The following is a 15169-nucleotide window of genomic DNA, read 5'->3' as shown; positions in this document are numbered from 1 at the left end:
TAAAAAGCAAACATGAGGTAAATCCGTTCTACGATCGAGCATGACTGTGTACAGAACAAGTCAATAAAAGTGAAAGTACAAAGGACATACCCGGGGTAATTGATAAATTCATATATTGACTACATACTGTAACCTGGGGTCATTACATGTATATTTTCTAAAATACAAGGAAAATAAGTCCGTAGGCAAACTTTCAACATTTGAACTCGACCTACATGTATATATGGACCCCTTGAAAGAAGTTATATTACTAATAATGACTTGGTCAGATGATTTACATTAGGTGAATGTAGTGTGTGTAGGTTTAAACAGACAACGAAACCTGAGTAAGCAGCAATGTCGGAATGTTGTAGAAATAACGGAGATATAGTGCTATGCTTAGCTAATTGTGTTATTTCTAGATATGTGGATAAAAAACTCAGCGAGGAGCCAAAGAAGTGGGTGATTATATTCGTTGTTCGAGTCTGGATCGGGTATGTAATAGACGCAGGGGCAGTGATATTCCTGTGGCTCAAACTCGGACTCCCAGAATGGACGGACACGTATAAGATCCCCATTCTATGTTACGTAGGCATTGTTCTTGCTTTGTTAATTACACTGTCTGTGATCGCCGGAAAGAAATGGGAGGCTATAGCAAATGCTTACCACCCTAAAATATGGAGACTGATTTTTGTATCTTTCAAAATAACTACCTTCGTCCACGCCTTGTTCATTTTTTATGTGGCGGATTTTCGGGAGTGGTATGGAGTGGTCACTTCTGTGGTAGCTATTATTGACATGACCCTGTGCATGTTGGAGATACTGAGGGTCTTACTGTGTTTCTGTGAATTTTGTCCGTGTGCCTATCATGCGGACCCTGAGGCGTCGTGTCTCTGTTTTAATTGTTTCAAGTGCAGGGAAGAAGAACGTCGCAGGGCAATGAGTCAACAACAAAATAAATATATGCAAGCTTAGAGTTTACGATGAGACAAGTCATACAATACGGAAATACTTGATATATAAATGACACATTTTTTGTGGTGTCTTGAAATGTGAAGGATGCTATAAGGAGAAACAATCTGATTCTAGGCATACATGCAGCCTATTGTATGAATGAAAAAATTGTATTATTTAAAACATGATAAACGCTCTATCATTATGACCATTTTTCATCCAGTAATGTAAAATCATTTATAACTCAATGTGATAAAATTGGAAAATTCTGCTGTCAAACCAAAGATACAAATAAAAATATCAAATCGAGATTTTTTGCAGGAGCTAACCTTTTTATTATATGATTGAATAATTCCTTGATCTTTGATTGGCTGAGATATACAACATTGTAGAAAAAATACTACGTTATGTTCAGAACATGAGAACAAAAGTATTTATTTCCCCTATATTGGGCTAAAAATAGATCGAGAACCTCAATATTGATAAAAGTTCTGGAAAGTTATTTCATTTGCACCCGACCGCCACTCTGGTGAACACAACATTGGGGGAGGGGGAGAAGGGGTCTGCCTGCCTCCCACACTTTTTTCTGAACATATTTTCATATTTTTATTCACTATTAATTTAGTCTTAAAATGCTCATTGAAAAGCTGGTGCCCCCAATTAATGGACACACATCCTCCCAAATAAAAATTGGGAGTTTGGAGCAGTGTCCTCTTTTTTATTGGGAAAGGGGGCGCAGGGCGCTAGTCATAGCTTTTTACAGGTATCAATTTTTTGGTACAATATTGGATCTCAACCAATCAGAGCAAGAATTATTCAATCATATGATAAAATCTTATAATTAAAGATATCTTTATCATGTTCCATAACAAAAAGCCCCTCTCCCCTCCTACGATCATCACCCCTCTCAACCACATGCAATAACGAAGATTGTCCTCAACCATGAAAAACCTTCGTAAAATGGAAACCATTTCTTCCATTTCAGTAACACAGTACAAAACTGATGATACCGGCCCATGACGAACAAACTTTCATGTCACATTATTCTGAGCCAAATTTATAAGTAAATTTCATAATTTACTTGCTTAGTTCATTTATTGAAATATCAAAATGAAATTCTTTGTTGTATTTTTTTTCACAATTGCACCTACCAATAAATTCAACAATAATTAAATAATTTACATTCAACTGCACCTTCAATGTAAACTGGAAATAAAAGGGGCAATTTAAGAAAGTCTGAAAGTAAACAGCGTCACTTGGGGGAAACTTTGTTTGATACTCTATGAGGTAACAGTAGTTTAGTATATTCAGATTTCAAATTTGAGAATAACAAAGAAGTCATTGTCTCATTTCTATCACAATGCATAAATAAAGATCAGCACACCAACAGTGTGCAGTAAATATAACCTTTAACCATTTTTTGTCAAAAACGTCTGTAATAACCATAATATTGAAAAATAAAATTGTGTCTGGCCATACTCTCTTGGTCTACATCAGTATATTTCTAAAAGGATTTATAAAAGTACTTCTTGTCTCAAAATATATCAAGTTGATACATGTACAGTATTCATGGTCAAGATCTTAATTTCATTTTTTTTTTTGATCAGTTGGTCAATGAGCAGAATATTAAGTTCTCTCTTGTTTTTCTTTTTTCTTATTCTGCATATTCTAATAAGGAATTTGTCATAACCATTATATACATGTAGACCTATAACTGTTAATTTTTACATTATAAAGTTTTTAACGACACCAAAATAACCTTCATCATGAATAACATCTTTGGGCACAATGCAAAATTGCAGACAATTGCAAATACAATTCATAATTTAATATCAAGTTTTGAAAGGTTTTCCAAGATTATCTCTTTTTTAATTTGTATGTGTAACAAACTCATCCACCATTTTCTTGTAGAATAACAGCCAGGCACCAGAACACAATGTTAGAGCTCGGAGAGCCCAAGCTAACGAGCTCCAGGGTCGTATTGACCTAGTTTCAGTCCTCCAAGAAAAAGAAGTTACCGCTCTTCTTCTGTTCAGTGTCCTACAAAAAGAAAACCAGACTTAATGTCAATACCCATATTTCAACCCTCACTTCAATCCATGTGATTTACTTTACATAATTATACTATATGCAATGAAATACATGTTTATAACCAATATGTCAAACAGCCTTTTTGTTAAATAAGGATCAAACACCATTGATAAAAAAAGTCTAAACATTGGAAAAAAAAGAACTTAATTTCTAATTCCTCTTGAATTGTACTTTCCTTAACAAAATCTCTTCTTAAAGAGCATTAATTTAATAAAGTTAAAATGAAATCTGCATGTCCTTGAAATTGACTTGCAGAGATCCTCTTACACCAAAACCTACAGCTCAGAAATCTACAACATTAATAAAATCAGATTCAAAACAATCTTCTTTACTAATTCTTCTACTGCCCTGTTACCTTGACAGAGTTGAGTTTGTTGATTCGGGGTCTGAAGTTGTTGGGATCTCGTCTGAATGTGATGTCCAAGGATTCAAGGAAGTTATTCATTCCATTCAAAAGTGACTGAGGACTGTTAAACAATGATGGAGCAAATTACTAGCCACATCCTCAAGCTGAGAACAATAATCTTAATCAGTATAGGATGAACTTTATCATGCAAGATTCATTTACATATCTACACAAAATGTGTAAAAAAGAAATTCATCATCAACTTGTTTAAAAATACATAATATGTACATGTGCACGTATTTCAAAACACAAGGGTTGTTATATCCTTAAATGTGAGACATTAGATTTCAAAATCAATCTGTAATGGATATTAAATTAAAGAATATATATTTCCTTCAGAAAGTGCTACAAGATAGTCTCATTAGCAGTTAGCAGTATTTTAATACTTTTTAAATTTGGTTCAAAGAGGAATATCAGCTTAGGAAAAACTTTATAATTTACCAAGTCGATGAAGTCCTCAAAGTACAAAGCAACTCCAAAATTTTTTCACTCAAATTTGATAGAAAACAGCCTTACCTATTAGCCTTTGTACTGATAGAAGGAGATCCATCAAAGACCACAACCCTGTCGGCAAGGTATGTAGCCATGATGAAATCGTGCTCCACTACAAAGGCAGTCTTCTTGGCATGCAAAATAAATCTGAAGAGAAAGAACAACTTTTATCAATAATGAACATAATAGATTAAATCTGAGTTGTCCTAACAGAACTAATACCCCTGCAAAGGCGTATTCAAAATATGCATTTCAGTTAGAATTCGCAAATGCAGAGCATGTTTGGTATAGATACCCTTTCAACAAGTCAGAAAGTGAAATGCTCTGACAGCTTAACTTTGCATATATTAGGCAGAAAAATGCAGTGATTTAAGTATCATAAAATTTTGTTGCAAGGCAGTAAGGGTATCTTTTATATTGTAGATAATATTCATGTGAAAAGTACATTCATTATATTTCCCTGAGGAAGGCTTTAAACAAACTTCTAGCTTATGCAGTTCTTGGTTGAAATATCTGCAGTCATTGTCAACCATCTATGAACTACAGTGTACATTAAAACCTCTGAACATTGAACATGGCTGTACTCTTCCAGCAAGCCAAGACTTTGAAATATCTCAATCATGGCAGTATTTTTCAAGATTTCCAGAGAATGGAGTATCTCGAACATGGTGTACTCTTCAAGATGTTGTAGAGTTTGAGATTTAGCTCAAATGCATTATAAGGTCAGAACTGCTTAACAATAATGCAGATACTAAAATTCAAATTTAGTTTCTTCCAAAATAATTCAGCAAGCTATTAAAATACTGATAGACATTAACAATGTAATCTCATTGTAAATGTAAAACTTTCCTTTTACAAGTTACAAAATTAATCTTGCTAATGACAACCAGAATTTAATAAGGAAAACTTAAACCCTATCATTAAGAACATAAAAACTGTATTGACCTCTTGATGACTTTTGCAGCATGCAGACGCTGTTCAGAATCCAGATAAGCAGATGGCTCATCAATCAGGTACACGTCTGCTGGTTTTCCTAGACACAGAGCTAAGGCCACTCTCTGTAACTCTCCTCCAGACAAGTTCTGAACCTGCAGACACAACACATCAACTATTATATGAAGAACAAACACTCATTTTTTTCAATGTATGAAAATATGATTATGTTGCCTATTTGTAGATACATCCAAACTACAATATAACCTGTTTGGGCCACATCATCTGTCAATTTAATAAAACTTACCTCTTGGTCAATGATGTTTTCTATCATGAGAGGCTTCATGACATCTGTCACAAACTGTGGGTGTACATAAGCATCCCTGATTCTTTCATGCAGCAGTTGTCTCACAGTACCCTGGGACTTGGGGCTAATCTTCTGTGGCTTGTAGCTTACATTTAACATTGGGCATGGCCCTGTGGGGAGAATAAACATGGTGAACAAAAATTAAAACTCAAGGAAAGGCTTTAACAGTTTAATAGGCTCTGTAAGTTAAACCTATGAATTACACTACAAATATTCTGCAGCTTTCTGCTTGTCCTTCATTATTGAAGTTTCATAAATAGTGTGGACTAAGTAGGAGGTGACATGCTTGTATTCATGTCACACAGAATGTCAGACAGTGTGGCATGCTGTACATTTCACATGAGAGCAAAATCTACACTGGAAATGTCATTTTTAGGAGTTCACATGTATCTCAGTGTTCAGTGTTTTCCATGATAAACATGGTAAGCTTCTATCATCTCATTGTTTGTTAACAAAATCCTTTTTTCGTTACAGTGAAAATGTTCTACAAACACCTGAGTTCAATAATGGTAAAGACTTGCACAGCAATGATTTGAGAGAATCCCTATTTGGTAACCCTTTTATCATTCATAAATACAGGTTCCTGAGAGATTTGAAATTAGGGTGAGTTAACCATGCATCGGACACATACCTTGCTTCGGACAACTTTAAGCAATAAACTTTCTTTAAACCTGAACATTCCCGCATTTTTACTTGATTCTATCTTAAAGCTGAAGATTTAAACTTTTTATTGATGCCAATTTTTTTTATCGTGTTGTGATTGAATTAAACCGAGAATGGTCTTGAAGTTATGTCATATTTTACATCATCAAAGGGGAGTAACCAGAATTTTACAATTTTGCAAATTTTTAGAGTTGTCATTCTTTTAATTAGACTTCAACAGAACGATTCGGACTTAGGTGAAATTTGTCAATGGTTGGTAAATTTACAGATTTTCAAAGAAATTTCACAACAATGTTTATATAATTATTTTTAGAGGTGATTTTTACTAGTATGTTCATTTCACTGTACATCGTAAACAAATTAACCATGCATCGGACACTTTCCAATGCATGGGTAATCATTTCCATTTTCATATTAAACCCAACTGATAGCTGTTTTTTGCGGAAATGGAAAACAAAAACTCTAAACTTTCAGTGAAAATACAAGTTATCGATATATGACGTCTAGAGTTAGACTCAATTTTATTTCTACAAACCAGAGTATAATAACCCACTAGACAAAGGTGCGAATTGACATATAATTAACATTTTAAAGCTCATTCTAAGGCAATGTAAGGCAACTAAAATCTCTCCACATTTGTGCAATGATATTGTCTATTAAATTTAAGTTGAAGGTTAATTTTTAAATAAAAGATAAAAGTATTTCCATATCAATAAATTTCAAGCCCCGTGATAAAGGTAGGTATTTTTTTTCAGTTCAAATACCGTTTGTCCGATCCATGGTGAATTCCGAGTCATTTGAAAAAAATCGGTTTTTAGTTATATTTTCTCAATAAATAGCACATAATTGTGTCTCAAATTCATATTGCAATCAACCACTATATGTTAAGCTCTATTTTGATAGTATTCAGTCGATAATGATATCGCTAGACCTTGTTGAGATACAAGGGTGTCTGATGCATGGTAAATTCACCCTACTTGCATTTGAAATAATCAACCATATAATTGATTTATCTATAACAAACCTCCTTCGTCTGGTGTCAGTTTTCCTGCCAGCATTCTGATAAATGTCGTCTTCCCTGTTCCATTCTCACCCAACATCACAATGATTTCTGAATCTGTGAACTGTCCACTACCAACCCTGAGTTCAAAACTTCCTGCAATAACCAACATGTAAATAGTAAACTGTATTTATCTTTTAAAATAAGAACTCATACACCATGTAACAAACTCAAGATACTGATATACATGTACTATTATGTTTTAAATTCCTGGTAAAAAAATTAAAATATTCCAAACATGTATATAAATAGAAATTTGAATGTATTACAAGTAAAGAATGTACTTGCATAGACTAAGAAAAATTACAATGAAGATATTGTCTAATAATTGCTGAGAAGAATATGAACTTCATTTCTGTTTTTAGGAATTAAATCTTGAAATGGCACACATGCTCATAATGAAATAACTTGGCAGAGCCCAAGATGTTTGTCAATTTTAAAAGTTGGGTCCACTTTCGCCTGAGTAACCTACCCATCTTTTTCATCATGTCTGGGTATTCATATCTACACATCCTCTTGATTTCTTCTTCCAAGGCTGTTTCTGCGACCTTGAATGTCAAGGACGACTCTCTGAACCTTAGATTTTCTGTCGGGACAAATCCATCCAAGAAAATGTTGATTCCTGAACACAGAATGAAATTTTTTTTGCATTTTTATATATTGGCAATTTTTTTTCAAAGTGGAACATAAATAAAAATATTTTTTTTTAATACATGTATATCCATCATTTGAATAACCTAATAATATATTATGTCTCCTGAAGATCCAAATTATTTTTAAAAATCTGCTAAGCATAAACTATGTGTAGTATGATTCAAGACCTCAGTTCTTCAGAATGGTTTTAAATGAACTGCTATTTTACTTAAATATATTCTGACTTCCTGACCAAAAGATTCTTGTAAGTTATTATTTGAAAAATATAATACATCATATGTTACATGAATTCACACCTTCTCTGACACTGAAAGGCATAGTAACAACCCCATAGGCCCCGGGAACTCCATAGAGACAACAGATAAAGTCTGAGAGATAATCCAACACAGACAAGTCATGTTCTACCACAATGATGAACTTGTCTGGATGAATCAATTGTCGGATAGCCAGGGCAGCCTTCAGTCTCTGTTTGACGTCCAGGTAACTTGAGGGCTCATCAAACATGAAACTGAAAAAACAAAGAACTTAATAAAAATTTATATGAGTAGCAAAATTTATTTTACTCAACCTCCTGCTATTAAAACATCCAATTTTATTGGACTATGCACTGTATGTCACTGGTTTCATCAATATCTTCCCTAACAACTAATTTCTGATGACACCGTAAGTAGTCAACTGCCTTTATGATCTATGATGATCAACAGTGAGTGGCTTGCTGACATTTTAAGTCATCAGACTCATATCTTACATATACACTTCATACATATACCAGAATCCCTGCATAAATAAGGAGAATGCTTTCTCTCAGTTTTGACTATTAAAATTTTTTACCATTCTGAACAAGAATTCTTCTAGAATTCATACAGAAGTACTAGTGGAATTGCAAATTACTTTCAGATTATACATGTACAGGAACTTGCTTCAGTGGCTATGATTGTTGTCAACACAATTTTTATGAATGTGAACAGCAATTTATCATATCATCACCAGCAATACAGTTTAGGATATACAAATTAAATGTTTCACCAAATTCAGAAGAGGGAATATAAATATACATTGTATTACCTATAGAGGAAGATCTGTCCATTACATGTACATGTATTTAAGAAATTTGAAGTCTAAGAAAATTCCCTACATCATGAAGATATAAGATTTTGTATGCATATTTTTTGCCTAAAATATCTTTAGTGGCTTTAGTAGACTCTTACTATAATGTATGCTCAAATCAAACATTGCTGAACTCCATGAACTTGAAGAAAACAAATTTTCACTTTCTTTTTTCATCTGTAATCTTTCATTTGCAATTATGTACAATGTATTTACAAATCAAACTTTACCTCAGGTCTGGTGTAATTTGTTTCCCCTTTGCAAATTACAATACTGACCTACATGTATTCTATGGATTTATAGTAGAAATTAAAGGAAATTCTTAGTTCATAAAATCATGAAAATTACAGCCAATTTAAAGATTTGCATCAAATTATTTAATGGAATCATTTTCTAATTATCATTTTTGTGTGTGTGTGTGTGTGTGTGAATCAGAAAGAGAAAATGGATGGAATTTTTTATTTTACATTCTTTATCAACAAAAAGGTTTAGAAGGAAATAACAAAAAAGTTTAGAAGGAAATAACAACATGTTCAATGCATCCCTATTTACAGGCAATAATTAATTAAATTGTTTAACAGAACACTTACATATCAGCCTTCTGTATACACACCATGGCACAAGCAAACCTCTGAAGTTCCCCTCCTGATAGATCCTCCACATTTCTGTCTTTGACATTTACTAGATCTACGAAGAAGAATTTTTTTTCTTTTTACACTGTCAATACATATAATGAAAGATTTATTTTGACAGAAATGAAAATTATAAATAGCTAAAAAGCTAATACAAGTATACACAAAAAAGTTCAATGTTTAAGGCTAGAAAAATTTTAAAATTGAAATGGATTTTCCCCCCTTTGTAGTGGGAATTCTATGAATAAGTATGTCCTGTTCAAAACAAAAACAAAACAAACAAACAAAACATAGTTCAAAATTTTCTCATGAACCTGAACATACCCAGTTGTTTACACACTTCTGTCTGATTTCCTAGGTCATCCTTTTTGTCCAGTAACTGCTGAACAGATCCCTGAAAAAAAAGAGAGAGAGAAATATTTTTTTTTCTTCCCTTCTCTAAAATTTACAAAGAAGTGGAAATTGAAAGACAAAATTTATCAATATAATATTGTAATCATCAGTGCAGCTTTACAAATTTAAAACATTTAATACAAGTAGCCAGTATATGTATCATGTTAGGAAAGACATTTTCAATAACTCATTTGGAAACCATTCATTAAACAAAAAAAAATGTTGTATTTAATTAAGTAACAAAACAACCAAAAATAAAATCAAATTAGAAAAAAAAAAGACAAATAGATGTCAGAAGAAATAGCACTGTACCTTGACGGCCTTTGGGATCTGATCTACATACTGAGGCTTAATAATGGCCTTCAGATCATCCTCAAGGATTTTTGTGAAGAAGTTTTGCAGTTCTGATCCTCGGAAGTAGGTCAGGATCTCTGTCCAGTCAGGAGGATCCTGTCAATGTGATAAATGGGTGTAAACAAACAATACAGAAATGCATGTACAAATCTTTTACATTTCCAACTGGGTTTTTTTTTTTGTTGAGATACTTCTTTGAAAGTTAAGTGTCTTAATTTCTCAATATATTAACAACTGAATGTAAATTTCACCTAGTGAAAGGTCAGATGCCTAATATGCATGTCAATTTTTGGCTGTCATTGTGTCTGATGTCAGTGAGCAGGGACTATGAAAATTAACATGAAATACCTCGAGTATTTCAATTCTCCAAGACAGCATTTTTTTTATTCATATTTACATTTTTATTTCCCATATCACTGTAAATTTAGTTTTCTTGGAGTATGCCATTTACAGTAGTTTGAAATTGGCTTCACCCTTTATGCAAATTACCCCATGTTTCCAATTATTGTTAATGACCTGGCATACCCAACAAATTAGAAAGTGAATTCTTAAATCAAAGCGACTCTGAATTTTGCTTCTTTACAAATGTATATCAAAGATCTTTATATCCATATAAGAAAATAGTGCAAAGCCTTCTAGAGGATTCATAAAAGTTTCCTTAAAACACACATTTCCTTATTGGCAAGGTCTTTGTAACCAAGTTTAATGATTACCTAATCTTTATATAAATTGTAGTTAGGCATTTCCAACTGTTTCCTGATTTATTTTAGTGATTTTGCCTATTGTTAAACAGTCAAACTGTTACCTGGTGACAGAATGAACTGTTGCATGCAGGGACTGACAAATGAATTTTTTAGGAACTTGTCCAAGGGCAAGTGCAGGATCAAAATTCACTTGCCCTACCTGGATATTTGCTTGTACCACCATAAACTACTATCATATTTATATATATTTCAAAACAAATGGAAGAAAAATACTGAGTAGATCATGCAAACCCCTCTACAAAGCTTTAGATCTATGACTTACATATGGATTTTATTTTTTCAAGTTACTTGCCCATGGGCAAGTGGTTGATAGATATCCCACTTGCCCACCCTTAAAATTCACTAGCCCCGGGCGTCGGGCAATGGGATTTGTCAGCCCCTGTGCATGGCTAAACTGATCCATTATGACTTCATAATCAATTTCCTGTATTTTACAGCTATAATATTGATTTATGTAAAAAAATGAAGCATTTTCCTAACATCCAATTTGTACTGTATCTTCTTTTTTAAGAACACAGGAAAGAATATGTATGGCATGCATTAATCCTTTTACATCTATATGGTACACATTTCAAATTCTTACATTGAAGCGTCCTAAGTTTGGTTTCTGTTTTCCTGCCAAAATTTTCAGTGCAGTGGACTTTCCAATACCATTGGTGCCGACCAAACCCAGCACCTCTCCTGGTCTGGGAATTGGAAGTCTGGAGAAAAAAACGATAAATTATTGTGTATGAATGAGTAAAAGTGTCTATAACCATGATAATTATAAACCAAATGATAAACTAAATTAATTTTAATGTGAAAACTAAAGATACTGTGAGCACTGAGCTGGCAAAAATGACACCCCTCTCCCATATGAGAATAATGGCAAGATGTAATGGATGGACGTACTGACAAACACCCCTATTATTATATACCCCCCTCCCTATTTTCAAGCAGGGGGTATAAGAAGCATTGTGCATTTTTATGCTTTTTTATCACTTACATAATCATATTGAGAACTTAAACAAATGGTTTTTATCTTGAGTGGTAGGATTTACCTGTGAAGTTTGAAGGAGTTGGCACTGTATCGGTGGGTTGTGTCTTTTTCCAGATTACTGGGTAAGTTGATGATGGATATAGCTTCAAAAGGACATTTCTAAAAAAAAAAAAAAAATATTTGGAGATACTCCTTAATTTCAAATGATCAGTCCAAAATTTCACATACATGTATAATGATTTGAAGTATATCTTAAAGTTAATTAAATTAAATGCATAAAAAAATTACAGAAGATATACAGAAAAAAACACTGTTACGGCAAACACACTTTTAATGGTTCTCAACCTGTTCCAGAAAAATTGTCCAATTATTGAAGATGCATTTGAGGTTCTTTGGATGTTTCTTTTTAATTTTGGTCAAGCATGTTGGGGGTCAATCAAAAATATTCATGATAAGAATTTATTAAATAAAAATTCTCTTCAGAGGACATCTTACCTTGGCACAGATACCACATCCAATACAGAGCTCCTCAGAAATGAAAGCAATTTTGTCTGCAGGAGTTACCTCAATGCATAATTTTCCTAAAGAAAAAAATTATTATTAGAAAGAGATACTTTTACTAAGATAAAAAGTGACATAAAACCATTCTTCTATCTAACTGGGATTTACACAGTGTGTGTCCACAATGTCTCAATAATGTTTTTTGTATTCAATTGTCAAAAATTAGGTAATTACAATAAAATTCTATCAAATTTATGAAACTAAAACCTCTCGGAATGATCTTCACCTTTACTTAATGTTACATTGATAGAGACACATGTAATAAAAGTATAATAAGTATACATCTGACCAACATGACTCAGTATTGTACGCTCCGTAGTTTTATGGATCTTACCCATTCTGACAACAGGACATGACTTTTTGCACTCCTGCCTGCATCTTTTTGGCTTACATTTGTCATTGCTCACAATTGCAATACGAGTCAGTTTGTCAGCTGGGGCTGTAGATTTGTCATTTTTTCTCGACATTTTCTCTATAAAAGACATACATGTATAAGAGTATAAAATTTATATAGGTTATTAATCCAAATACTTGTCACAAAAACGAGGGCCATCCACTTTTCTGCTAATTTATCTTTTGAACTTAGTCTAGTGCATCCATCTCCTGACCAACAGCTTTTCGATATAAAAATCCACTGAAACATCAACCAATTGCAAAAAGGTTAAATTTGTCAGATGCCTCAGCTGGAACCAATGGTGATCCACCAAAGCCTACAGCAGCATATATATAGATTAATAAATGAAACACTGTTTTCAAAAGTTTCTCAGGTAATATTATATACTGACACGCAAAAGAAACACAACAAGCAGTAATCTACATATATATGAATTTTTTATCTTATGATTTTCAAAAATGAAAACAGTAAGATAAAACTCGATTTATAAAACATCAGAGATTTGATAAAAGTATTAAATGATTATCTTTTAACTTTAGAAAGTAACATATATCTGTTAACCCCCCACCCCCCCATCCCCGATCATTCAATTACAGTGTGCAAGATTGCCATGCACAACAATTGCGGCTTAATTGATTTCTACGGTGCATTGGGTTTTTCAATCTCGAGATCTGAGTGAAAGAAATATTCTCTGGCATTTCTCAGATGATGAGGTCAAATTTTCTCAAACCTAGCGCAGTGTAGTAACCATGGACTTCTTGTCCACGGATTGTCATTCATGCTAATGATACATATGAGCCTGTTGAGGCATGATGTAGTGCATATTTACATCTGCAACTCTCCATCACCTGACATATAGGTCATAATATTATACAGAAAATTTTACTTCAAATCTGTGTCCAGGCCCATTTAAATATTACTAGTTCAAGTAACACTCTTGACTGATTATGCAAGATTTTGAGTAAATGATGTTTCCTTTAATTTGGTCTAGGTTCAGAATGAGGAATTTAATGCATCATCTTGCATAAAATAAATTACTGCTTTCTATTATTATGTAAGACTATGAGTTTAAGCTGTTTCCTTGTTGATTGGGCTAGGTTCCTATTTTCAGTTCATAAGCTTTCAGTTTAATTATTTCATATACAAAATAACAAAGAGCTGGACTATCTGTGTTTTGAAATTTAAACGAAAGAAATGTGATAACAGGGTTGTTTCATTTTTAGCTAGGGAGTAGGGTTGCGCATGGTTGAGTGAAACTTTAATTCTCTGGTCTTCAAACATTGAGAAAATTCGGATAGACAGCTGCTATACACATAATAGATCTACTTTAACACTTTTTTCATGTTTTTGTTTCGAACATAATAATTGAAATCAATGATATTCATACTTATACCTCAGCAAGGCTAGGATCTCTTCGATTATGAATTACCTATTGAAATATGTTCATTACGCCACATGTGTCAACCGCATGTGCAATACTCAATACACACATTTAAGTCTGGGTGTCCAGGATGTTTTGGTAAAATGTGTGCCATATAATAGATTTCCTGGAATTATTTGTAGATTCTGGAATAAATTATCAAGTATGAAAGTAGAAAACCACTTTATACGATACCCTGAATGAATAAAAATCCGTCAACAGGTTTTCAATCCAAATGCTTCTGTGGCACTCGGACTTCCTTTTCACCTGGCGGAAGCCGGTTTTTGAAGGGGCAGATAATCCAATATAACCTTTTCTTACTTTTTCCTAAATCTTAGGGTAAGTCAGGGTAATATCTTTCTAGAACATATTTTTTAAATATATGACAGGAATTAAAAGATGCAATTTTTATATGAATTTTAGATCATAAAAAAAGTATCTATAATTTTGTATTACATAGGATATTATACACTGTTCGAGTGCTTTTGATTATTTTATAACCTATAATGTAGCTACCCATAAAAACTAAAAAAAATTCTCCTAAGACTGAATACGTTTTTTTATGTTTTATTTATTTATTGATATATCTAAGATCTTTTAATTCATTTTTTTTAAACTTTATGTTTATTTTACAGTTTATCCTTCTGCTTTTTTTTTAAATATTGAAGGGGGGGGGGTGCATGTGTACACGTTTTAAGACAATGGCCGAGATTTCCATATTTACACGTATACAACCAAATACTTACAATCTTAAAAGGGAGTACGTTAAAATTAGATTCTTATTTTAATTATCAGGCAACTTCTGACAAAAATCTGACAAGCAAACAAAATAAAAAAAAAAACGACACTGACCAAAAGTGGGAGGGGCCAACTTCCCAAAATAATCTGACAAGCCCCCCCCCCCCAAAAAAAAAATCTAATTTACTGTCCAAATCCTGGAATTTGCCTGTACCTTACAACAACAAA

At 33.0% G+C, this 15169-nt stretch overlaps 1 protein-coding gene across 2 annotated transcripts; it reads right to left on the bottom strand.

Moving 5' to 3' along the window:
• Window positions 1-2037: 2037 nt before the first annotated feature.
• LOC133191846 (ATP-binding cassette sub-family E member 1) lies at window positions 2038-14495 on the bottom strand. 2 transcript variants are annotated; one of them, XM_061327576.1, is made up of 16 exons: window positions 14177-14265; window positions 12724-12861; window positions 12324-12409; window positions 11890-11987; window positions 11433-11550; window positions 10044-10181; window positions 9663-9732; window positions 9297-9393; window positions 7896-8107; window positions 7418-7567; window positions 6910-7041; window positions 5163-5332; window positions 4868-5010; window positions 3947-4069; window positions 3380-3491; window positions 2038-2973 (listed from the first exon to the last, which is right to left on the bottom strand). In XM_061327576.1, the coding sequence occupies exons 2-16, from the start codon at window positions 12854-12856 to the stop codon at window positions 2926-2928; spliced, it is 1830 nt and encodes a 609-aa protein (XP_061183560.1). In that variant the 5' UTR covers window positions 12857-12861; window positions 14177-14265; the 3' UTR covers window positions 2038-2925. The 2 variants fall into 2 exon arrangements, with proteins under 2 accessions (XP_061183560.1, XP_061183561.1); XM_061327577.1 differs by lacking the exon at window positions 14177-14265 and adding an exon at window positions 14399-14495 and having other exon boundaries at window positions 2039-2973.
• Between the last annotated feature and the right edge of the window lie 674 nt (window positions 14496-15169).

This window comes from Saccostrea echinata, unplaced genomic scaffold (genome assembly GCF_033153115.1).
Source record: "Saccostrea echinata isolate AGI-Se365-2 ecotype Australia unplaced genomic scaffold, CSIRO_AGI_Sech_v1 ptg000025l, whole genome shotgun sequence".
In the NCBI taxonomy this organism is placed as follows: domain Eukaryota; kingdom Metazoa; phylum Mollusca; class Bivalvia; order Ostreida; family Ostreidae; genus Saccostrea; species Saccostrea echinata.
This window is presented reverse-complemented; position numbering and strand designations above follow the sequence as displayed.